This window comes from Balaenoptera borealis (assembly GCF_965194805.1).
Source record: "Balaenoptera borealis genome assembly, chromosome: 1".
In the NCBI taxonomy this organism is placed as follows: Eukaryota; Metazoa; Chordata; class Mammalia; order Artiodactyla; family Balaenopteridae; genus Balaenoptera; species Balaenoptera borealis.
This window is the reverse complement of record NC_138860.1, coordinates 171,457,527-171,484,229: the sequence shown is the minus strand read 5'-3', so window position 1 is coordinate 171,484,229 and position 26,703 is coordinate 171,457,527. Positions and strand designations below refer to the sequence as shown.

Sequence of the window (26,703 nt, the reverse complement as noted above, 5' to 3'; positions counted from 1 at the left end):
TTCCCTTTTCTCCACACCCTCTCCAGCATTTGTTGTTTATAGATTTTCTGATGATGCCTATTCTAACTGGTGTGAGGTGATACCTCATTGTAGTTTTGATTTGCATTTCTCTAATAATTAGTGATGTTGAGCATCTTTTCATGTGCTTCTTGGCCATCTGTATGTCTTCTTTGGAGAAATGTCTATTTAGGTCTTCTGCCCATTTTTGGATTGGGTTGTTTGGTTTTTTTCGATATTGAGCTGCATGAGCTGTTTATATATTTTGGAGATTAATCCTTTGTCCGTTGATTCGTTTGCAAATATTTTCTCCCATTCTGAGGGCTGTCTTTTCGTCTTGTTTATGGTTTCCTTTGCTGTGCAAAAGTTTTTAAGTTTCATTAGGTCCCATTTTTTTATTTTTGTTTTTATTTCCATTACCCTAGGAGGTGGATCAAAAAAGATCTTGCTGTGATTTATGTCAAAGAGTATTCTTCCTGTGTTTTCCTCTAAGAGTTTTATAGTGTCTGGTCTTACATTCAGGTCTCTAATCCATTTTGAGTTTATTTTTGTGTATGGTGTTAGGGAGTGTTCTAATTTCATTCTTTTACATGTAGCTGTCCAGTTTCCCAGCACCACTTATTGAAGAGACTGTCTTTTCTCCATTGTATATCCTTGCCTCCTTTGTCATAGATTAGTTGTCCATAGGTGGGTGGGTTTATCTCTGGGCTTTCTATCCTGTTCCATTGATTTATGTTTCTGTTTTTGTGCCAGTACCATATTGTCTTGATTACTGTAGCTTTATAATATAGTCTGAAGTCAGGGAGTCTGATTCCTCCAGCTCCATTTTTTTCCCTCAAGACTGCTTGGGCTATTCAGGGTCTTTTGTGTCTCCATACAAATTTTAAGATATTTTGTTCTAGTTCTGTAAAAAATGCCATTGGTACTTTGATAGGGATTGCATTGAATCTGTAGATTGCTTTGGGTAGTATAGTCATTTTCACAATATTGATTCTTCCAATCCAAGAACATGGTATATCTCTCCATCTGTTGGTATCATGTTTAATTTCTTTCATCAGTGTCTTATAGTTTTCTGCATACAGGTCTTTTGTCTCCCTAGGTAGGTTTATTCCTAGGTATTTTATTTTTTTTGTTGCAATGGTAAATGGGAGTGTTTCCTTAATTTCTCTTTCAGATTTTTCATCATTAGTGTACAGGAATGCAAGAGATTTCTGTGCATTAATTTTGTACCTGCCACTTTACCAAATTCATTGATTAGCTCTAGCAGTTTTCTGGTGGCATCTTTAGGATTCTCTATGTATAGTATCATGTCATCTGCAAACAGTGACAGTTTTACTTCTTCTTTTCCAATTTGTATTCCTTTTATTTCTTTTTCTTCTCTGACTGCCATGGCTAGGACTTCCAAAACTATGTTGAATAATAGTGGTGAGAGTGGACATCCTTTTCTTGTTCCTGATCTTAGAGGAAATGCTTTCAGTTTTTCACCATTGAGAATGATATTTGCTGTGGGTTTGTCGTATATGGCCTTTATTATGTTGAAGTAGGTTCCCCCTATGCCCACTTTCTGGAGAGATTTTATCATGAATTGGTGTTGAATTTTGTCAAAAGCTTTTTCTGCATCTATTGAGATGATCATATGGTTTTTATTCTTCAGTTTGTTACTATGGTGTATCACATTGATTGATTTGCGTATATTGAAGAATCCTTGCATCCCTGGGGTAAATCCCACTTGATCAAGGTGTGTGATACTTTTAATGTGTTGTTGGATTCTGTTTGCTAGTATTTTGTTGAGGATTTTTGCATCTATATTCATCAGTGATATTGGTCTGTAATTTTCTTTTTTGTAGTATCTTTGTCTGGTTTTGGTATCAGGGTGATGGTGGCCTCATAGAATGAGTTTGGGAGTGTTCCTTCCTCTGCAATTTTTTGGAAGAGTTTGAGAAGGATGGGTGTTAGCTCTTATCTAAATGTTTGATAGAATTCACCTGTGACGCTGTCTGGTCCTGGACTTTTGTTTGTTGGAAGATGTTTAATAACAGTTTCAATTTCATTACTTGTGATTGGTCTGTTCATATTTTCTATTTCTTCCTTGTTCAGTCTTGGAAGGTTATACCTTTCTAAGAATTTGTCCATTTCTTCCAGGTTGTCCATTTTATTGGCATCGAGTTGCTTGTGGTAGTCTCTTCGGATGCTTTGTATTTCTGCGGTGTCTGTTTTAACTTCTCCTTTTTCATTTCTAACTTTATTGATTTGAGTCCTCTCGCTCTTTTTCTTGATGAGTCTGGCTAATGGTCTATCAATTTTGTTTATCTTCTCAAAGAACCAGCTTTTAGTTTTATTGATCTTTGCTATTGTTTTCTTTGTTTCTGTTTCATTTGCTTCTGCTCTGATCTTTATGATTTCTTTCCTTCTGCTAACTTTGGGTTTTGTTTATTCTTCTTTCTCTAGTTCCTTCAGGTGTAAGGTTAGATTGTTTATTCGAGATTTTTCTTGTTTCTTGAGGTAGGCTTGTATAGCTATAAACTTCCCTCTTAGAACTACTTTTGCTGCATCCCATAGGTTTTGGGTCATCGTGTTTTCATTGTCATTTGTCTCTAGGTATTTTTTGATTTCCTCTTTGATTTCTTCAGTGATCTCTTGGTTATTTAGTAACGTATTGTTTAGCCTCCATGTGTTTGTGTTTTTTATGTTTTTTCCCCTGTAATTGATTTCTAATCTCATAGCATTGTGGTCAGAAAAGATGCTTGATATGATTTCAATTTTCTTAAATTTACTGAGGCTTGATTTGTGACCCAAGATGTGATCTGTCCTGGAGAATGTTCCGTGCGTGCTTGAGAAGAAAGTGTAATCTGCTGTTTTTGGATGGAATGTCCTATGAATATCAATTAAATCTATCTGGTCTATTGTGTCATTTAAAGCTTCTGTTTCCTTAGTTATTTTCATTTTGGATGATCTGTCCATTGGTGTAAGTGAGGTGTTAAAGTCCACCACTATTATTGTGTTACTGTCGATTTCCTCTTTTATAGCTGTTAGCAGTTGCCTTATGTATTGAGGTGCTCCTATGTTTGGTGCATATATATTTATAATTGTTATATCTTCTTCTTGGATTGATCCCCTGATCATTATGTAGTGTCCTTCCTTGTCTCTTGTAACATTCTTTATTTTAAAGTCTCTTTTATCTGATATGAGTATTGCTACTCTAGCTTTCTTTTGATTTCCATTTGCATGGAATATCTTTTTCCATCCCCTCACTTTCAGTCTGAATGTGTCCCTAGGTCTGAAGTGGGTCTCCTGTAGACAGCATATATATGGGTCTTGTTTTTATATCCATTCAGCAAGCCTGTGTCTTTTGGTTGGAGCCTTTAATCCATTCACGTTTAAGGTAATTATCGATATGTATTTTCCTATGACCACTTTCTTAATTGTTTTGGGTTTGTTTTTGTAGGTCCTTTTCTTCTCTTGTGTTTCCCACTTAGAGAAGTTCCTTTAGCATTTGTTGTAGAGCTGGTTTGGTGGTGCTGAATTCTCTTAGCTTTTGCTTGTGTGTAAAGCTTTTGATTTCTCCATAGAATCTGAATGAGATCCTTGCTGGGTAGAGTAATCTTGGTTGTAGGTTCTTCCCTCTCATCACTTTAAGTATATCATGCCACTCCCTTCTGGCTTGTAGAGTTTCTGCTGAGAAATCACCTGTTAATCTTATGGGAGTTCCCTTGTATGTTATTTGTTGTTTTTCCCTTGCTGCTTTTAATAATTTTTCTTTGTCTTTAATTTTTGCGAATTTGATTACTATGTGTCTCAGTGTGTTTCTCCTTGGGTTTATCCTGTATGGGACTCTGCACTTCCTGGACTTGGGTGGCTATTTCCTTTCCCAAGTTAGGGAAGTTTTCAACTATAATCTCTTCAAATATTTTCTTGGGTCCTTTCTCTCTCTGTTCTCCTTCTGGGACCCCTATAATGCGAATGTTTTTGCGTTTAATGTTGTCCCAGAGGTCTCTTAGGCTGTCTTCATTTCTTTTCATTCTTTTTTCTTTAGTCTGTTCCGCAGCAGTGAATTCCGCCATTCTGTCTTCCAGGTCACTTATCCGTTCTTCTGCCTCAGTTATTCTGCTATTGATTCCTTCTAGTGTAGTGTTCATTTCAGTTATTGTATTGTTCATCTCTGTTTGTTTGTTCTTTAATTCTTCTAGGTCTTTGTTCAACATTTCTTGCATCTTCTCGATCTTTGCCTCCATTCTTTTTCTGAGGTCCTGGATCATCTTCACTATCATTATTCTGAATTCTTTTTCTGCAAGATTGCCTATCTCCATTTCATTTAGTTGTTTTTCTGGGGTTTTATCTTGTTCCTTCATCTGGTACATAGCCCTCTGCCTTTTCATCTTGTCTATCTTTCTGTGAATGTGGTTTTTGTTCCACAGGCTGCAGGATTGTAGTTCTTCTTGCTTCTGCTGTCTGCCCTCTCAGAAAAAGAGTTTTGAAATCATTTATTCCAGCCATCTTATTTTGTAGAAGTAGAGTCTGACGCTTAAAAAAGTAATTTGTCCAAAGTTAACCTAGTTTGGTACTGCAAATTTAAGACAGAATTCACATTTTCTGGTATCCAGATCAATCCCTTTTTCCTTGGTTTATTCCATGATGCCTTCTTCCTATCTTTACAGTTTGAAAACTTTTTAAAGATACATGATCTTAACTGGTGTTGGTCTTGATAATTACCACAGTACTTGCTGCATTGTAAGTGCTTAACAAATAAAATTTGAAAATAAGATGATTATTTTTCTTATTTAGTTGAATGTAAGCACAATTTTTATGTTCCACACTTTCTGTGTGATATTTTAAGTGCATTAGAACTTCCTGTTACAACTCTTGTCCCTCTGTTTAATTTCTCTGCTCGGGAGAAAAGTGCTTAAAAAAAAAATCTTCACTCAAATCCTGATGAAGCTGAGTACCTTTCCATAGTTTATAGGCTATTTGCATATCATTATTTCTGAAGTGCCTGTTCAAGTATTTTGCTCATATTTTTATTGAGTTGTCTGTCTTATTAATTTGTAGGGGTTCTTTATATATTCTTGTCTCACTCCCAGTCTTAGGGAGAAAGCATCAGTATTTCATCATTAAGTGTGATGTTTGCTCTGGGTTTTATGTAGCTACCTCTTATCAGATAAGGAAATATCTAAGAGTTTTTATCATGAATGAATGATGACTTTTATCAAATGCTTTTCACTTCATTGGTTGATATAATATGATTTTCTCCTTTTTTTTAAAATTTATCTATTTATTTTTGGCCGTGTTGGGTCTCTGTTGCTTTACGTAGGCTTTCTCTAGTTGCCGCAAGTGGGAGCTACTCTTCGTTGCGGTGCGTGGGCTTCTCATTGCGGTTGCTTCTCTTGTTGCAGAGCTTGGGCTCTAGGCACGCGGGCTTCAGTAGTTGTGGCACATGGGCTCAGTAGTTGTGGTTCGCAGGCTGTCGAGTGCAGGCTCAGTAGTTGTGGCGCATGGGCTTAGTTGATCCGCGGCATGTGGGATCTTCCCGGACCATGGCTCGAACCTGTGGCCCCTGCATTGGCAGGCGGATTCTCAACCACTGTGCCACCAGGGAAGTCCTATTTTTCTCCTTTCTTATGTTACGTGGTGGATTACATTGATTGATTTCCATTGTTAAGCCTTCTTGGCATTCATGAAGTAGACTCAGTTTGATCATAATATACTTTTCTTATGTCATTTTAGGCTTTTTGCAATGATTTTCATGAGAGAGATAGACCTGTAATTTTCCTTTCTTGTAATGTTGTCAGGTTTTAGTATCAAGTTTATGCTGGCCTCATTAAATAAATTGAGAAGGATTCTCTCTTTTTCTGTTCTCTGGAAAAGTTTTATGTAAGATTGGTATTATTTCTTCCTTAATGTTTGGAAGAATTCACCTATAAAGCCAGCTGGTTCTAAAGCTCCCTTTGTGAGAGGCTTCTTTACTTACAGAATCAACGTCTTTATTAGAAAGGACTATTAAGATGTTCTAGTTCTTGGTAATTGCGTTTTTCTAGGAAATGTCCATTCCATCTAAAATTTCAAATTTATTGCCTTAAAGTTGTGTATCTTTTTAATATCTATAAGATCTCTAGCACTTTTGTGTTCCTGATATTGGTAATTTGTGAACCCACCACCCTTTTTTTTTTAAAGAATCTTGCTACAGATCTATTAATTTTATTACTCTTTCCAAAGAACCAACTTTTACTTTTGTTTTCTTCTGATATATTTTTAATTTAGTTTATGCCAGCTAGTATCTTTATTATTTTCCTTTTCCTTTTATTGAACTGTTCTTTTTCCAATTTCTTAAAAGGATACCCATTGATGTTTCTTATTTCTTAGCAACCTAACCTTAGAATTCAAGTGATTTGCCTAAGGTCACATAGTTAGTGACAGAGCTAGAAGTAGAATCTAGAACTGTTCTCCCAGTGCTGCATTTTTTATTCTTCACCATGATGACTTCTTTTTTTGTAGAAGAAGGAGAATGAAGGATGTCAATAGTCAGTATTCATTGAGCACTTAGTATGTTCCAGACACTGTTCTAAACATTTTACATATATTATCTTTTAATCATCTGAATTGCATATAAACTGAGTAGGACAAATCTTTTGTAGTTCTGTTTTTAAGTGTCTTTTTTTTTTTTTCCCCTCTGTGTGCTGTCTTCTCAGTATAAGAACTGGAAACATGTCTCTGGAAGCTGTTTTCCCCTCCTTTTCCTAGATCCTTTTCCATTCCTCTTAATAGAGAGACTTTCCCCTATTAGGCCTCCCTCTTTTTTTTTTTTTTTTAAATTAATATAAGCCTCTAAGCTAGAGATGGTGCATTAGGGAAACTTTAATAAGAATTGCTTTATAAGGGGCCTCATTTTAATGAACATTCCCTTTCTCTTCTGATATATCTGGTGCTCAAAGCATCTGCTTCACCAGCTGAAGAAGTAAAACTGGTTCCGATCCTAGTTCATACGATAAGAGGGTGAAGTCACAAGGATAAGCTAATAATGACGACAAGGATTTTTCAGTGTATATTTTTGTTGCACTTTTTGCTTTTCAAACCATTTTCATATGTTCCTCTTTGGTACCAGCAACCTAGCAGACAAGAAGCATTTAGGAATTCTTGTTTTACTCATGAGGAAACCGGGGCACAGGAAAAGTTATATAACTTCCTAGGATCACACAACCAAGCTGTTCATCCGTCCAGTGAGTAGTGGTTGCAGTGATTCTTGCCAGGGGAATACATCCATATCATCTTTGGAGCTTTAAAACAAAACAAATACCTAGGCCTCACTTTTAGATACCACATCTGTCTGTTGTGGAACTGAGCATCAGCTGAGTTTTTTGTTTGTTTGTTTTTCGAGATCCGTAGATGATTCATGTGGACCCTCTGATAATGGGATCACTGATCCACTGCATACCCATTGTACCTATACCGTACTAGCAGAAATTGTGCTAGTAAGTAACAGAGCTAGAACTAGAATTTAAGACTCCTTTTACACAATGTGATGGTTTTGAGTTTTACGCTTCTCTGCTCTAATAAATAACTAAGTTTCTGTTGTTGTCTGATAAGAGCAACATAATACTGGAGTTAATGGGTCCACAAGATTATCACAACCAGCATTCTTCTTTGCCTAGACCTTCAATAATGGGAAATAATTGAATTTTTAAAGTTAAGTGTTCTCTATGTATCAAAATCTTTTAATAGTTAACAAATGAATTTATAAAACTGAAAAACCAAAACATCTTAAAAAGTAACCATTACCTCCAACACTGAATATACTAAAAAGCATTGAATTATACAGTCTAAATGGGTGAGTTTTATGGTTCAATAGAGCTGTTTAAAAAGACAAGAACCACAGTCAACTACCGTGATTCTCTGGGGTGATCCATAGTTTTCATAGCCTTCTTATGGAGAAAAGGAAAGAAATTTGCCTCTCTCCAGAGCTCCTAAGTGATGTTTCACTTGAATTGCATTTCAATGTGTGCATAATTAGTTTTTGCCCAAAATACTCTTGAAATAATATTAACCCATAAAAAAAATACAAAGACTTAAGTATGACATTAAAAGTTATTATATGTAGGATTTATAAAGTAATTTTATATCCACTGAATATACCAACCATCCTGTAGAGTTCATATCTTTCACATTTTACAAATGATGCAACTTTCTGCCTCTGTTTCTAACTGCCGGTTTCTACACCTATACCTACTTTCTCACATATAGTACAGATTGCCAGGGCTAGAAATGCTGAAGACTTAAATTATTTGGCTCTGCAGTATTAGTACTGGATTAAAACCAAATGCAAGTGGCAAAATAACACATGGTGAAAGTATGGGCTATGTTTCTCTGATGCCAGGCAGATGCGAATTAATTCTTTGAGAAGAGGTGTGAATACACATGTATAATGATACTTTAATACAACTGTGAGCAAAATATTTTGTCACATTCCCCTGTGTTGTTAGATTTGGTCTGCCATCTGCCATTCTTGCATTGACTGGCTTAGAGCACTCATGAGTAGCAGGGACTTGCAAGAGGCTACAGAGTTTTCATTGAAAGATAAGGTAGATCCTCGAGGGGGATGGGGGACAGAAGGATTGGGAGTTTGGGATTAGCAGATACAATCTAGTATATATAGGATGGATAAACAACAAAGTCCTACTGTATAGCACAGGGAACTATATTCAATATCCTGTGATAATCCATAATGGAAAAGAATATGAAAAAGAATATATATATGGCTGACTCGCTTTGCTGTACAGCAGAAATTAACACAACATTGTAAATCAACTATACTTCAATAAAATATTTAAAAAAAGAAAGAAAAGGAAAGATAAAGTAGATCCTTGTGTTTCTGTTGCTTTTCCTGTGTATCCTCTGAGGAGTTATTTCTTTCAATGGACATCATTACAGAACATCAAGCATTTTTTTTCTTGGTGTTGTGTATATGAAGTAGTTGTGAATTTCAATTTTTAATCTCTTCTGATTCATGGAGTTCCTTTGTATGACCTAATTTTTACTGCTTATACATCTAAATTTATCAGGAAAAGTTAAGTTCAAAATACTCAGTTTAAGAAGGCAGGAAAAGAATCAACATTGTGAAAATGACTATACTACCCAAAGCAATCTACAGATTCAATGCAATCCCTATCAAACTACCACTGGCATTTTTCACAGAACTAGAACAAAAAATTTCACAATTTGTATGGAAACACAAAAGACCCCGAATAGCCAAAGCAATCTTGAGAACGAAAAATGGAGTTGGAGGAGTCAGGCTCCCTGACTTCAGACTATATTACAAAGCTACAGTAATCAAGACAGTTTGGTACTGGCACAAAAACAGAAACATAGATCAATGGAACAGGATAGAAAGCCCAGAGATAAACCCACGCACATATGGTCACCTTATCTTTGATAAAGGAGGCAAGCATATACAGTGGAGAAAAGACAGCCTCTTCAATAAGTGGTACTGGGAAAACTGGACAGGTACATGTAAAAGTATGAAATTAGAACACTCCCTAACACCATACACAAAAATAAACTCAAAATGGATTAAAGACCTAAATGTAAGGCCAGACACTATAAAACTCTTAGAGGAAAACATAGGCAGAACACTCTATGACATAAATCACAGCAAGATCCTTTTTGACCCACCTGCTAGAGTAATGGAAATAAAAACAAAAATAAACAAACGGGACGTAATGAAACTAAAAAGCTTTTGCACAGCAAAGGAAACCATAAACAAGACAAAAAGACAACCCTCAGAATGGGAGAAAATATTTGCAAATGAAGCAAGTGACAGAGGATTAATCTTCCAAATTTACAAGCAGCTCATGCAGCTCAATAACAAAAAAACGAACAACCCAATCCAAAAATGGGCAGAAGACCTAAATAGACATTTCTCCAAAGAAGATATACAGATTGCCAACAGACACATGAAAGAATGCTCAACATCATTAATCATTAGAGAAATGCAAATCAAAACTACAATGAGATATCATCTCACACCAGTCAGAATGGCCATCATCAAAAAATCTAGAAACAATAAATGCTGGAGAGGGTGTGGAGGAAAGGGAACCCTCTTGCACTGTTGGTGAGAATGTAAATTGATACAGCCACTATGGAGAACAGTATGGAGGTTCCTTAAAAAACTAAAAATAGAACTACCAAAAGACCCAGCAATCCCACTACTGGGCATATACCCTGAGAAAACCATAATTCAAAAAGAGTCATGTACCAAAATGTTCATTGCAGGTCTATTTACAATAGCCAGGACATGGAAGCAACCTAAGTGTCCATCGACAGATGAATGGATAAAGACGATGTGGCACATATATACAATGGAATATTATTCAGCCATAAAAAGAAACGAAATTGAGTTATTTGTAGTGAGGTGGATGGACCTAGAGTCTGTCATACAGAGTGAAGTAAGTTAGAAAGAGAAAAACAAATACAGTATGCTAACACATATATACGGAATCTAAAAAAAAAAAAAAAGGTCATGAAGAACCTAGGGGCAAGACGGGATTAAAGACGCAGACCTACTAGAGAATGGACTGGAGGATACGGGGAGGGAGGGGGAAGGGTAAGCTGGGACAAAGTGAGAGAGTGGCATGGACATATATACACTACCAAATGTAAAATAGATAGCTAGTGGGAAGCAGCCGCATAGCACAGGGAGATCAGCTCGGTGCTTTGTGGGATAGGGAGGGTGGGAGGGAGGGAGACACAAGAGAGAAGAGATATAGGGATATATGTATATGTATAACTGATTCACTTTGTTATAAAGCAGAAACTAACACACCATTGTAAAGCAATTATGCTCCAATAAAGATGTTAAAAAAAAAAAAAGGCAGGAAAGTGTGTAATAAAAATTATAAAGATTTCCATGTAAAATAATTAAAATTTAAAAGTCTCAGCACATGAAGGATAATGATCTGTTATCAGAAATATTAAATCATGTGGAAACAGACTGCATTCCTAGACATTGCCAGGTAAGTGAGGTCTTACTACGAAGTATATGGATGTTTTCTTTTAGTTCCTGAAAGAATGAAGATAAAAATCATAAAAAGGGTATGAGTGATTGTTTTTAAGTGAGTAATCTGAAACTTAGATGCCCAGTAATCCAAACCAAAACAACTCTTAACTCTGTGAAAAGATAAAGCTTTTGTCATAAGCTTATATTGTATATTCCCTCTAAAACAGTCTGTATAATCTATATACAATCTTTGCCCTAAATCAGGGCTTCTTAACCTAGCAACCTTGTCCTGTACACACTAGAGCCAGTACCACTTTCTACTTCACTCCTCAGTTGTGACAACCAAAAATATCTCCAGACATTGCCAAATGTTCTCTGAGGTGTCAAAATCACCCCTGGTTTAGAACTGCTGCCCTAAATATATTAGAGAACAGGAGCAATAATAAAAATTGATAAGACTCTGGAAGAGGATAGGGTAGAACTCAAAGTGTTGTTTTGGTTTTTTTAAGGACTAAAGGCCAAAGGTTTTGAATTTTATTTCATTTTTTTAATTAATATTTTTGGAGTATAGTTGATTTACAATGTTGTGTTAGTTTCTGCTGTGCAGCAAAGTGAATCAATTATACATAATCATATATCCACTCTTTTGTAGATTCTTTTCCCATATAGGTCATTATAGAGTATTGAGTAGAGTTCCCTGTGCTATACAGTAGGTTCTTATTAGTTATCTGTTTTATATATATTAGTGTGTATATGCCAATCCCAATCTCCCAATTTATCCTTCCCTGCCCCTTTCCTCCTTGGTAACCGTAAATTTGTTTTCTACATCTGTGACTTGATTTCTGTTTTGTAAATAAGTTCATTTGTACCATTTTTTTAGATTCTACATATAAGTGATATCCTATGATATTTGTCCTTCTCTGTCTGACTTACTTCAATCAGTACGACAATCTCTAGGTCCATCGATGTTGCTGCAAATGGCATTATTTTGTTCTTTTTTATGGCTGAGTAATATTCCACTGTATATATGTACCACATCTTCTTTATCTGTTCATCCATCATTGGACACTTAGGTTGCCTCCATGTCCTGGCTATTGTAAATAGTGCTGCAGTGAACATTGGGGTGCATGTGTCTTTTCAAATTATGGTTTTCTCCAGATATATGCCCAGGAGTGGGATTGTTGGATCATATAGTAGCTCTATTTTCAGTTTTTAAAGGAATCTCCATACTGTTCTGTATGGTAGTGGCTGGACCAATTTACATTGCCACCAACAGTGTAAGAGGGTTCCCTTTTCTCTACATCCTCTCCAGCATTTATTGTTTGTAGATTTTTTTGATGATGGCCATTCTGACCAGTGTGAGGTAATACCTCATTGTAGTTTTGATTTGTCTTTCTCTAATAATAAGTGATGTTGAGCATCTTTTCATGTGCCTCTTGGACATCTGTATGTCTTCTTTGGAGAAATGCCTATTTAGATCTTCCACCCATTTTTTGATTAGGTTGTTTGGGTTTTTTTGATATTGAGCTGCATGAACTGTTTATATATTTTGGAGATTAATCCCTTGTCCGTCACTTCATTTGCAAATATTTTCTCCCATTCTTTGGGTTGTCTTTTCATTTTGTTTATAGTTTCCTTTGCTGTGCAAAAGCTTTTTTAAAAAAATATTTATTTATTTATTTATTTATTTTATTTTTGGCTGTGTTGGGTCTTCGTTTCTGTGCGAGGGCTTTCTCTAGTTGCGGCAAGCGGGGGCCACTCTTCATCGCGGTGCGTGGGCCTCTCACTATCGCGGCCTCTCTTGTTGCGGGGCCCAGGCTCCAGACGCGCAAGCTCAGTAGTTGTGGCTCACGGGCCTAGTTGCTCCGCGGCACGTGGGATCTTCCCCGACCAGGGCTCGAAGCCGTGTCCCCTGCATTAGCAGGCAGATTCTCAACCACTGCGCCACCAGGGAAGCCATGCTGCAGAATTCTTTATGAAAATAATCGCAATTCTCTAAATACCCCTCTGAGTCAGTGTACAATACCAGTACCAGGTATTTTATCTGAAAAGCATGTAGCTGTAGGCAGCATCCAGCCTCCTCATCTCATTTGTTTCCATCTTGGTCAGAGGTTGTCAGCAGCTCTGAGTCTGCTAATGGCCCAAATGGTTGCTGATAACTGTTCATCAGGCTGAGTTTGGCTCCTGCCAACCATCTCTCTTCCTTTTTTGAACCCGTGTCTCCTGCATTGGCAGGCAGATTCTCAACCACTGCGCCACTAGGGAAGCCCTGTGCAAAAGCTTTTAAGTTTAATTAGGTCCCATTTGTTTATTTTTGTTTTTATTTTCATTACTCTAGGAGGTGGATCAAAAAAGATCTTGTTGCAGAGAGTGTTCTGCAAATGGATTAAGTGCCCCAACCAAATGACATAGACTGGCTGAATGGATTGAATTTTATTTTTTAATCAAATAATTAAAAAGGAAAGTGTCTGGTTCAAAGATTTGCCTTTCAACAAGGTTAAAGAAGCATCAAAATGTGTACATGTCTTATAAGAAGATTCCTTTATCAAGCTATTTTGTAATCATTCCGAGGAGGCTTAGCAGACGAAATCAGACTGAATCCTTTTTCCTAGAACATATTTTTAGGTTCCTGAAATCACCTATAAATAAATGGATCTTTATTTCTAAAAGCCTTCATAGAAGAAATCAGACTTAATTAACCCATTTTTTCCTTCGTAGACTACCTTGCAGGTTCTTGAAACTAATAGATTACAAGGTTAAACAATTTTGCCAACTTTTTAATAAAATGAGTTTTCCTTTTTTTTTTTTTTTCGTATTTTACTGTCCACATCCAGCCCCCTCCCGCCTCCTGTCCCACCCTTTATGGAACATTATCGTTAGGACATTTTAGCTTTTCTGTTAGGGTACTTTTAGCTTTCTTATTGCCATTATTGCCATCAGTTACCTGCCAGAGCACTAATAATTTATTTTTTACCTTCTGTATGATAGCCCACTGGACACTGTAACACTCGTATGTGTCCTGGAGTCACAATTATTTCACCTGGTGGCTGTGAAGTAGTACAGTGACTCTTGCCTTCACTTATCCTTCACTTGTGCCTTTTTCACGTAGCAGCAGCCGTTGATTCAGCAGACCGAAGTCCTCGGCCCACCTCTGCACCAGCCATTGCTCAGAGTCAGGCCGCAGAAGACAGCGTCCCAGGTGCACCTGTTAAAAAAGCAGTGGTTTCTGAAGCACCAAAGGAAACAGTGCAGGTTGAAGTGAAAAAGGAAGAAGTGCCACCTGAGCAGCCTGAGCCAGAGCTCACAGAAGTGTGGAAGGTATGTATGTCATAAGCCCAAATATCTAGCTAATGCTCTTTTTGGTTCAGAGGTGTTGACTCCTTGACCAGGAAGATTCTCAAAGCACTGGTTTTTGTCGAATCCTAACAAAGTTATTTCTTCCTGACTCTTTCTGAAAGAAGGTATCTCCCATTAACCTGTAAAATATTTTCATAGAATTATGTCATGAAGTACTGTAAGCTATCCCAGTTTTCTGGTGACCCATAACTTTCCCCAACTTAAATCTTAAAAAATGAGTCTGTAAAACACACCAGCACTGTGATCATCTGTTTTTAAAAATAATTTTTACTCATCCAGAAGGAATCTCCACATTCCTTTTTCAGAGTAAGCTCTGCTAGTATGAGTAAAATATAATTTGATTTCCTAAAATGGATATATGTGTAACATACCCAAAGAATATCCAGATATTATATAAAGCACATCTATATGGTTGTTCAAATCTTAAGAAACTTTACAAAAATAGGAAGATCCATTATGTAGAGGAGGTTATGCTACTGGGTTGTTTACAGTTCTGAGTTGATTGCACCCACAGTCACGGAACTTTGTTGAAAAATCACCAATTTAATTAGTAGATTTCCCAGGAGTAACAGTATCCGGACTGATCTTTTCTGTGTTGATAAGCTTTTTAAAATACATTTTAGCAGTGATGGAGTTGAGCTGTCAGTTCAGATTTATTGAAGTAAATACAAGTCTCACTGTTGACAACAGGAATTAATAGAAGCAGACTTTATAAGAAAAATTACACTTTTATATGTCTGTTAAGAAATTTAAAACCATGTAAGACCTTGGTAAGTGCTCTCCCCTTGACAGATGGATTAATCCTGTTCTTTTGGAGCCAGTTCAATATCTAGTTTACCTATAGAGCAGTGGCCAATCTGGCTCTGTTTTGATTGTACTAAAAAAAAAACAAAACTATTCAATATGACATATAGTTTTTATGGTCCTTTGAGACCAACTTGAGTCCAGAGTGAATGGTAGGTGGTTGCATTTTTGTATCTAGCTAAATGTGCATGACATTGACCACCAGGTTCAGTATCAACAGTGCCTTTTTAATGTTAGACTACTTCAGTTTTTAATGTTAGGGTAGCTCACCTGGCACTTTTGACTGTCCTTCCTTTTGTGATACTAACTGAAAAGTGTTAGATTACTGGAATTGGCAAGGGAATCTTTTTGGTGGCTAAGATTCCTTTGGCTTTCTGCTAACTTATTTGTTCTTTTGCCTATCTGACAGACATAAGTATCTTCAAGAATAGGTACCCTTTGCTCTTGGGACCTCAGCAGAGTGGAGAGATCACTTCCTGTTATATGCTCACCATTTAAGTGCCAGTTGGGGGTCTTCTTGCCAGTTAATTCTATATAAATAAATTTTGAGATACTTGTATTGAGATCAGACTGAAAGCCACCTCTGATAACCTTCTGTTACCGTAATAGTAGTGACGGAGTTAAGGGTGACTCTGAGTTGATTTTATTTGTAGCAGTTAGAAAATAATTATGGAATTTGCCTGAAGCCGTGTTTTCCATATAAAGCAGCAGTAGTAATAAAGTAGCCTTGTAATTGTGGAAATCTCATTGCCTAACACTAAGTTGGTGCCAGATAGAGATAGCTTTTTGGCATCTTGAGTCATTTGACAAGACCTACTTTGCAGGTGTGGAGATAGTACCTTTCCTCATGTGCATCTTTATCTCCATTGATATTCTCTGTAGGAGCATAAATAGAACTACTGTTGCTACTTGGTCTCCATTCTTAGATTGAAGTAGAGGCTCTCAATTTCTTACTGTTGGATTGCTAAGGACCCAAAGCAAGAAGTCATTATTCATTTAAACAAGTAATTTAAGCTTTACAAAATAATTGAAAACTTCCATTTGCTAAGCATTCACAACTCTATGAAGATATTATCTCCATTTTATCAATAAAAGACTTAAAACTCAGGTGAAATAACTTGTTAAGGGCCACACAGCAATAATCCCAGAATAATCCCAGTTATTTCTACTGGGATTCAGAGTAGAAATAACCCAAATTGTTAATTACCCCAGTAGTTAAAAGGACTGTAGCCAGATGTGCTTATGATTTGACAGTGTCACAAAGGTTGGTATCATCTTATGTTCTTTACATTCAGTCCTAGAGAAAACAGCACAATGACATTATATTCTGAGGTAATGCTGCCAAGTGTGATTAAAAAGAATGTGTCAAGGGAATTCCCTGGAGGTCCAGTGGTTATGACTCTGTGCTTTCACAGCTGAGGGCCCAGGTTTGATCCCTGGTTGGGGACCTAGGATCCCGCAAGCTGCACAGCGGCCAGAAAAAGAAAAAAAAAAAAAAGAAAGAGTACATCAAAACCACAGATTAATGAGGTTCTGTAAAGAACGTAATGATACAGGGTGATTGACCCTTAATAAAAACATTTTTCTCATTTTGATATATCCAGTGCTTTAGGCATTGCTCACTCTATTATGCTTTCTCTTAACAGCCTTGGTTTTTAAATTTATGCTTACTCCATTTTGGGTATATAAAATGACTGCTGCTAAAGGTATTTCAAAGCCAGGCAGGAGGCCTTAGTTATTCTCTTCCTGTTCTTAAGGATGAATCTTTTCCATCCACCGAACACATGGGCTCCAACTCCCTGGAGAGGAGATTACAGTGTGATGAATGTTGCAGCTGAGCCCTGTGTGTGCTTATTTATAAATCAGCCTTGGAAGTAATTGCATGCATCAGTAACAATTTGGATTGAGTCTATTTTGGTGTGTTGTTGTCTAATAAACTCAAGGGTTAAACTTGCCTGCTTAAATATATTGATCAACTAACAAAATTTTTTGTATTTACCTGCTTGGTGTCATATGTGGTTTATTTTATGTGTGCTTTAAACTGTAAAGATTTTGTTTCTGTCATGTATGTCATACATTGGTATCTTCATTTGTAAATTTGTTTTTATGTTATTTAAAATACCTCTACATCACTTTTAAAAAGCAAAACAAAAACATATGACTTTTTAAAGTCTAAATTATTATTTTTAATAAGTACTTTTTAATAAATAAGTATAAAAATGTTCTCTTCATCAATAGAACAATTACCTTAATTTTCTTTTTTGATCCTTTGGTTGTCCATATTACCTCTTCAGCTTTGAGAATGTGATGGTGAACTAACAGATTGCTCTTGAGAGCAGTGTCCTTCCCTGTAATACCCCCTGTAAGACTGCATCATGATGATTACATATCAGCTTATTTCACAAGCAGCCTAAAGATGCAGCTGATTTGGAAATGACGCTATTCATAGAAACCTACTAACCTGAAATGTTTTTACCACTTTATTTCTTAAATCTAGGTGGAAAAAACCCACATCGAGGTCACAGTACCCACCTCAAATGGTGACCAAACACAGGTTTGTGCCAATAGGCCACTTATTCCTTTTCCCCTCCCTCCCCAATTTTTTCTTCCCTCCCACTCCCTGCTCCTTAAAAAAAAATTATAAGCTGAAGGTTCAAAAAAACTTCAATGAGCCAATATTTTATCATTTTTCTTTCTTTTTTTAATAATGGCAAAACAGAAGCTTGCAGAAAAAACTGAAGATCTGATAAGAATGAGGAAGGTTAGCCATTTTTCACTTTCACAAAATCACTTTACCATCACCCATGCTGACTTTCAAAGTGCATTAAAAAGACAGTGATCCATTCTTTTCATTGATTTCTCTTAATCCGAAATTACTTTCAAATAGCAGGTATACATATACACATGTTATGTATATATATGCATATACATACACACATATGTATACCAAAGAAATTATAATCCTATACTATATATTGAAAAATTTCATTAAAATAAACTTTCCAGTAGGAAAATATCTTTTTAAACACAATGAAATAATTAGTGAAGGCCAAATCTATCCTTTATATTTAAACTTTATAAGAAATATTTCACAGTGGTACCATATGCTTGGAATCGTTGACAATATTTTATGCATATTTATTATGGAAACCATCATAGCAGCAACTCCCAGTATTGCTAATAATTATGGGTTTGGCTGTTCTGTGTCTCATTCTTCCCAACCATAGAGTAGGATGAATCAGTTCTTACTGAATAGAGTATTGATTGACCATGTATAAAATGCCCTTAGATCTTTCTTATGGAAGATATTAGAGCTGTACGTACCTGCAGTATTACTAAGTTTGAAATAATGTCCAAAACGCTAAATAATGTTTTAAAGCATTTCCCTACTCCATGGAACACGGAGAGTCAAGGCTTCTTAAAGTCATGCATTTTAAGATGACCCTCAAACAGCTCAAAGAGGAACATAAAGCAGCTTGTTATGTAAGAAGCCAATGAAGCCAGGAGCACTGTCTATTTAAATAACATCGTCGCATTCTTCCATCATTCATGAAGAATGTCATCCATTTTCTAGTGGTAATCATGTCCTCTGTGTGTCCTTGTGGTTCTGTGACCATTTCATGTTGGCATATGCTGCGCTATGGACATTTAATTTTAAATATTTTTTTGGTTTGCCAATTTGCAGTTTTTTCGCGCAAGAACAACATTTTAATTTTTTATGCTTTTCTGTTTTTCCCTCTTTCATTTTCACAGAAAAAGAGAGAGAGACTAGATGGTGAAAACATTTATATCAGACATAGCAATTTAATGTTGGAGGTTTGTATGAACTTGAAGCTTATTTCAGTTGGTTGCCTGTAACCTTCTGCGTTCTTTGCTGATCCCCTTTCTTCTTTCTATGCTGCGTTTGGTTTTGCATGCCATTGCATGAGAGAATTTTAGGTTTAAAATGCTTTTGCATGTTGGTAAACATGAAGATATGCAACCATCTCTACTTCTGACTCTTTAGTTTCCATCTCTCATACATATCTAAAAAATATATGATTGGGACTACCTCAGCATCCCATGGTTCCATTGTTTTACCCACTTCTAGAAAGAACTACATCACTGTTTAAAAGTTCCTTGAATTGTCCAAGAGTATAAACTCCTGTATGTTTCAAGCATCAAATTTATACAATTTTTTCATCTTCTGAATCAGGAGAATGTGGAAAAATAGGAGAAATGATCACAATTCAAAATGGACTTAAATTTTTGAGGATACCAAAAAATGACAGAAGAATAGTCAGGGGAAAAAAAAGTAAGATACAGGAAGGAAAGAAGGGAGGCTAGCATTTAATGAGTAGTTAGTATGATATAAGATAGTTTAATTATAAAACAAGCCTACGGGTATGGAATTTTTATTTTAAAGAGAAAGTTGAGGCTAAGAGAAATTAATTTCCTTGTGGTTATAGAGCTGGTAAATCAGTAAAGCTAGGATTTGTGTTAGGGTCCATCTAAATCTATTAAACTATACTTTTTTTTTTCCCATTCGGAAATAGCAACATACTATGTGCTGTAGGAATTGTAAGGTCATTTTCCCATTGTATTCAGTATCGGTCAGATTTTCACCAAGCCTATATTAGTATACTTATCTAGTTTCAGGCTCCACACGGGATAAGGAAATATAAAACTAACTAGAAGATTAGAGGAACTCTGTGAGGAAAAATTAAGGAAATTGGAGTTATTCTGTGAAAAAACAGGCCATGTTTACACATCAGAAACTCTTACCTGGAAGCTAATGACCTAATTATCTTACAACTCCACTCAAGACAGAACCAAAAGAAATGGGTATAAATTCTGACATCAGGGATTTAACTCAAGTATAAAGGAAATGTAACTATATAGGAAGATGATAAATCGTTCTTGCCTTCAGGAAGCATCCAATGTAGGGGCAAATGGAAGAGAGAAACAATAAGTAAACAAATACTGATAAAATGATTACAAGTTATTATAAAAGCTATGAAAGGGAAATAGTATGCTGTGCTAATAAAAAGGACCTGCTCTAAATAAGATGGACAGGGAAGTTGTCTATGAAGAGGTAACACTTAAGCTGAGACCTGAAAGATGAACATATGTAATGGTAAATATTATTAAAGGGGATGTTTGAAGAAACTTTTTTAGATAGAACTCTAATAGCATCCAGTAATTACTTAACGTCATCTATTCTTTGTCAATACATATATTTTGAGTGCCTGCTAGGTATAAGGTACTTTGATAAAAATAAAAATTATGGCCAGTTTTCATTAATCATGTACTGTGTGGTAGGCACAATACCAAGTGTTTTATATATGTTTACCTCATGTAACATGAAGTTTTCTTAGGCTGGACCCTAGGATATTTCAGACTTGGTAACTAGATCTCTTTGCTTTAGCACATAGCTGAAACTAGACCTGAATGGTTCCGCTTCTGAGATTAGGGAGAATAACAGATATCAGTTGATCTCCTTATACTCAGCAATGTAACATCTCCCAATTCCAAACATGCCTATTTCTTGACTTGTCCATCTGTAATTCTGCCTCTTAACTGGAACCTGCAGTACCAATCATATATTTGTCTTTTGTTCAATGAGGTGTGTTATGGCTTCTGAGACTCACAAAGTCCTTGTGTGTGATACGTTTTTCCCAGTATTTCATTGACAGCCATGAGAGGGGATTTCTAAATAAGTGTGTGTTTGAAAATTAAAACTACTAACTATCTTTTGAGAATATTTTCTATTTAATTAAGTGTTTGGTTTGATTGCTGCTAAAATTATAGGATGATAGGCATCAGAAAGTGTCTAATCTGAAAACAGCCAAAGTAGTTTGGCTAACCGTCATTCTCTAGTATTGTAAAAGTTTTTTCCCCCCGCTTAGGGAAGTTCTCTCAAGTTATCTGTCACTCTAGCAGATTTTTTTTAAAGCATTCCCTCCTCCCCCTACTCCTACCCCACCCCCACTAATGCTTTGTTCTGGCACAAATAAGGTCGAGTTCATTTTTAGATCTACCGTTTCCTCCTCCATCTCCCAATGAGAACCTGTAGCAAGTGTCTGTGACAAATTCTATTTGGAACAGGTCCCTTTGAGATCTTAATTTAACTCTGTGCCCCCACAGGTTTCCAACAGAGCCAGCTAAGAAGGATGGAGAAAGCTCCCTCAGAAGCTGCTGATTTTCTTGAAACATTTATTTTCTCAGGTTCCAAGCCAATCAAAAGCTAGGCAGGACAAGTAACAAATCACCACTCTTTTATAGTAAGAGGCTAATAACCCAGAGAGTTATGGTTTTATCATAGCCTCTCTTGATCATTTTTTTTTTGCTCCATTCTCACCTTTAACCCTCCCAAATACGTTTAGTTCTTGGCCCAAGCAGATTTGATTTTGTCAGGAGCTAGGTCACAGAGCCTTCCATGCCTGATGGGTCTCAGTTGTTCAGCCTACTACTGAGTCTTTGACTGACCTTGTTCCTGCTTTTCTTTAGCTAGTAAACATGCTTTTCTTGCTTTCAGCTAGAACAAAAGTGCAAACTGTTGTTTCCCCATGGTGAAGCCCATATTCTTGAGCTATACTCACATTTCATCCCAGCAAGCAAGAGGTACTCTTATGGGGGAGCTACAGGATTGCCCTTTTTGGGTTAGTTTTCTCTCTGACTGATCTCAAAGCACATAAACATCATTCAGTCTTGCAAAAATAAAAAGAATAGACTATTAAATGAATTTTCTGAATGAATATCTCCAGAATCAAAATTGTGTCATATGCCTCACTGATTCTTTTTCCTATACTGTTTTCTCTTAGACATTGCTTTTGAAAAAAATTTACTTAATTGCAGCCTATATTGCCTCAGGAAAAACTTTTAAAACAAATTTTTATTTAAAATGAATTCCTTTCCCCCACCCCCAACACCAAATGAGGCTGTTTCCCACGGAGCCAAAAAAAAAAAAGACTAATCCCCAAATTCACACAGCATATTAGGAGATATATTTAGTATTATGCTTTTCTTGGATACAGAGCTGCCTTGATATATAATAAACACAGAATTTTTAGCAGTCATCAAGTGACAGGCTCCCACATGTTTTGATTTCAAGTATAGATCTTTTGAGGTTTTTTTTGAAGAAATATGTTGGACCAAGAACATTTGAGTTTTTGTCTTCACGTTGTATTTCCCAGATCATTTCTGGCCAAGTCTCTTGAAAGTTGGTTTATGCCTCCTGTTACATAAACTTGAATGTTATTTCTCATATTATTTCCAGCTTTGTTAGCCTAGTTTTGATCATTTCTCCCTGGAATATCGCCTGTGAGAGCTTCCCCCTAGTTGTCCAGTAGTCACATCTGCTGGAACAGTTTAGTTATTTTAAGTTGTCAGGGAGACATATAAGGTATATGACAAGTTCTTATTAAATCACTCCCCATCCATTGACGGTTACTGGAAGATGGTTTGAATGGTACTGAGGGATGAAGTGAAGCTGTCAGAAGCTGCAAAACTTAAGGCTTTTAGTGTGTGTGGATAGTATTGACAAAGAAAAAAAAAATCCATTATATTATATACCCCTGAGTAATTATTCAGAGATAGTAACCACTTGCTCTGGAGGCTTGAGCCAGGAATTTCAGTAATAAATTTTTGTATCGAGAAAGGGCTATTCCTGTTTACCAAAACCCAGCAACAGTCACCTAGTGATAAGAAAGCAAAACTATCTCCAGGTAGAAATAGAGGGATACTGTACAGTTGCAACTCACCAAGGCAAGGCAACCTATGGTGGGAGTTGAATCTTTCACCATGTCCTTCGTTTAACAGTTTCTCTCTCTCTATTGCTATCTCCATCCTGCCTGAGCTGAGCCTAAATCAGTTCCTATCAAGCTGAGGCTAATTGAGTTGTGGGATTACCTGCTTGGGATGAGGAGTTGAGATCTAGTGCTGTGTCGTAATGGGAAGAAGAGTTGTAAAATTAAGGAGTGCGCTCTTTATAGGTTATATAACTGCTAAGAGCTATAGGGTTACGATGCTTCACTGCTTCCAAGAAAAGCACTGTGTTAAAAAAAAAAAAGCAAATATACCATATTGTATATTTATAATTTGAATGTAATTTATGGATTAATAACATCTATCTTGGATGTGGTGTATTTTCTACCAGTGCCCATAGTCTATGATGGGCTCCCCTTGGTGGTGTTTTTTTTCCCTGAATATTTATTGTTTTGCATCTTTGTCCTTTCAACTATAGGATTTAGACAAAAGTCAAGAAGAGATCAAAAAACATCATGCCAGCATCAGTGAGCTGAAAAAGAACTTCATGGAATCTGTACCAGAACCACGGCCTAGTGAATGGGATAAACGCTTATCCACTCACTCTCCCTTTCGAACACTTAACATCAATGGGCAAATCCCTACAGGAGAAGGAGTGAGTACTTTGTCCATGTGACCAATTGTGAGAATGAGTGAGATAAATGCTTTTGTATATTGATAATCTGTATCTGAAAGTTTAGAGCTGAAAGTTAGCTTTGGTGTCTTACCAATTCATTCCAGCTTTAAAGCATTCATAATCAAACACTTGTTTTAAGTCATATGGACTACTCAGTCCAATTATGGGGGCCATTTGGAGCTACCAGTAGATGACTGGGCCCTGAGAACTGTCTCTGCAGCTGCATGCTTCTGCCTAGTGTATGTTTACAAATGGACCATGAGCCAGTGGAACTTCATGTTCAAACTGTGCCTTCAAGGACCAGAGAGTTTACTAAATTTAGTAAGGTCAAAATTTGGAAAGGGATAGGCATTTTTAAAAAACTTTGTTTGAACATTTGCACAACTTAGAAATGTCTGGAATGGTTGACCACAATTATGTAATAAACCAAGGAGACCTCAGCCAGAGAATGCAGAATACCAAGTATTAATGATTGTATTTCAGTTTTAGAAGAACTATTGATTTATTTTATCTTTATGAGTAACATCAAGCTTTTAATACACTGTTTTATAAGATAGTCACAATTAGAGGAAGAGATACCTTTTAGAGGCTGTTCTTTTTCTATTATTGTTGTCATTACCTATTTTAGAGATCCTACACCTGAATCTGTGTAATGAGAATATCTTAAAAGTTACCTTGAGCACATATTCAAAAATTCTTTACTTATCCTTTACCCTATACAGGTTAAGTATGTATATAAATAGTCACAGTGACTCAATGAGTGAGTGTAATGATTTTAAAATTATATGCTTGTTTCCTCCCAAAACAATAGCAATTCTAGTTAAGAAAGGTAAAGTGATGTCTTAATAATTTTTTAAAAATTTGTTTTTATATTCAGAGTTCATGGTAAACTATCCAACTTACTGTTTAGTTTCTGGAACTGGAGAAGATAATAAAAGTTGGTTCACAAAGGATACATTTTATATTTTTCAAAACGTGATTAAAATTGGCTAACAATTCTCCAAATAGAGTTGGACCAGCTTCACCAAGAAGGCTGGAGAATTCCTGAATGATGGGCAGGGAGAGAGAGTTACCAGGGTTGATAGGATGCAGTTGTTCTTATTCACTGTCCTCTCAGCCTCCACTCTCTGATCTAAGTGGACATTAGTTCTGTATCCCAAATCTGGAGCATATACCCTGAACTGAGACAGTGACTGCTTTCTATAAGTCTATGGCTCCCTGATAAAGCACTTGTTGCTACCTCGCCTGGCTAACCCTATCCACAAACCATAACTGCATATTTTCTAGAAGTTTTCTTTTTGATTCTGTGCAAGTAATAAAAGATGCTCAGCTACTTTGGAGAAGTAACTTAGTACCCTCTTGGACGAGGTTTGGTAAATTTGAACCAGTCTCCATTTCCAGAAAATATCTTGTGTCTTAATAGAAACCCTTCAGAAACCATCTCAGGGCTAGTTTTGGGAATGGCTGTTTCATTCTGTGGACTTTAAAGAAATGACTTTTATAAATTAAATTAGATCAATAGGGAGTACTTTAGCTCTAGGGTTATGATATTACCCCTCTAAATGAGTAATGCAATAAGTAAGAACTATATTGTGGTAACCTTTTATATAGGATAATTCTACTTCCTGGCGTATCTTACTTTTTCTTTAATAATTAGGACAATATTTTTGTTCTCTGGGGATACCTCTGCCACCTTTGACAGCATTGTTGTTGCATTGCAAGGCAACTGAATTTTATATAATTTGTGTATGACCAGGTGAAGAAAACCTCTGTCCTTCCCTCGGAAAGAAAGGTTGGTGGGCCAGAGGTAATGCTGCTGTTATGACTTGTGCTTCTCAATCAGAATTTGCTCTTGTCATGGCACTAAGCAGAAAATTCCCCCAGAACTGATCAGCAGCTGCTCAGTGATTTTTTTTTTTCTTTTGGCTATACTAGTAAATTCACACTCACCGCCTTTTGACCTAACACATAACTTTTTCGCTGCTGCATTTTGCAGCTTTCAATTTGCTTATTTTGGCGCATGGCTGGTTGAAAAGCTGCATGAAGATATAAATATGTATTCGGAGAGAAAAACGAATTTAATTGTACCCTATTCTTTTTATGTTGTCTTTCTTCTCCCCCTTATTTTCTTTTAAAAATCATTATAATTTTGCATCCTTTCTTTTCCTTTTTTCCTTTTTTTGCTGACCAGTCCCCCAGCTACTTTCTCCCTGATACGTATCACTTAGGGGTGTGCAAAGAACCAGTGTTGAACTTCCAAACAGATCAGAGAAGGCTGGCTCAACTAAGAGAACTTAGAGCCAAGTTTTTCCTTTCATAGAAAACATCTGTCTTGACTGGATGGCAGAGTACAGAAATTGCCAGGGGAGAAAAATTTCTCAATTGGACAACTGGAAAAAAATAATTTTCCTTAAAAGTATCAAAACCATTTGCTTAATGTGTTGTATAAACCTTCATGATGGTCGTTATTATTATTTTAAATCATGATTCTGAAGGGAGAAGGGAGTTTGTAATTGTTGAGATTTGTGGGAGTTTGGTTTATGGTTTTTGGTTTTTTTTTTCTGGTAGACCTTGGAGGCTCGTATAAACTTTTATACTTTCGTTTTTCTTTTGCAGTCTTAGAAATGTATAGGATTAGGATTTTTATTCCCTTGAGCAAAATCTAATTGCCATACTGAATGAACTGTTGCAGTTTTCTAAGTCCATATGAAGAGATATGAGGATAACATTTTATATTCTGCCATTCTATTTGTAATAAAAGTAACTTTTCTGATGGCAAGAAGAATCCTTCATTATTGGCTTTGCCCAATTGATCTAAGACAAATTGGCAGCACCAAAGCAATGAGAAATGACCGAAAATTTGTGTGAATATCCTTAAAGGAGGAATAAATACTGTAACTAAGGAAGTCCAGTGATTCCTTGAACTTTGAGGACTTCTACTCTTCATTCATTCATTCAGTTACCTATTGAGTACCCTACTGTGTTATAGAAACTTTGCCAGTATAATTGCCAAAGTAAAGTAAAATACAGTGTCCAAAAGATCTTCCCAAATCCTTTGCACATCCCCAAGTATCATTTTTGAGCATTTTCCATCTGTCATTTTGTTCATCTTTCTCTGTCTTTCTTGATCTTCTACCGT

The 26,703-nt window shown here is 36.3% G+C and overlaps 1 protein-coding gene across 32 annotated transcripts in view; it reads left to right on the top strand.

Moving 5' to 3' along the window:
• Positions 1-26,703, top strand: part of EPB41 (erythrocyte membrane protein band 4.1) — a 202,946-nt gene that overhangs the window by 127,822 nt on the left and 48,421 nt on the right. For 6 of the 32 annotated variants that reach the window (XM_082347497.1, XM_082347472.1, XM_082347498.1 and 3 more), the window contains exons 12-17: positions 14,091-14,299; positions 17,640-17,696; positions 17,862-17,903; positions 18,896-18,958; positions 23,367-23,543; positions 25,321-25,371. In XM_082347497.1, coding sequence (XP_082203623.1) covers positions 14,091-14,299; positions 17,640-17,696; positions 17,862-17,903; positions 18,896-18,958; positions 23,367-23,543; positions 25,321-25,371 — 599 coding nt within the window. Of the gene's footprint in view, positions 1-14,090; positions 14,300-17,639; positions 17,697-17,861; positions 17,904-18,895; positions 18,959-23,366; positions 23,544-25,320; positions 25,372-25,755; positions 26,702-26,703 lie in introns of those variants that run through there. The other 26 variants (XM_082347495.1, XM_082347468.1, XM_082347474.1 and 23 more) reach the window with 18 other exon arrangements.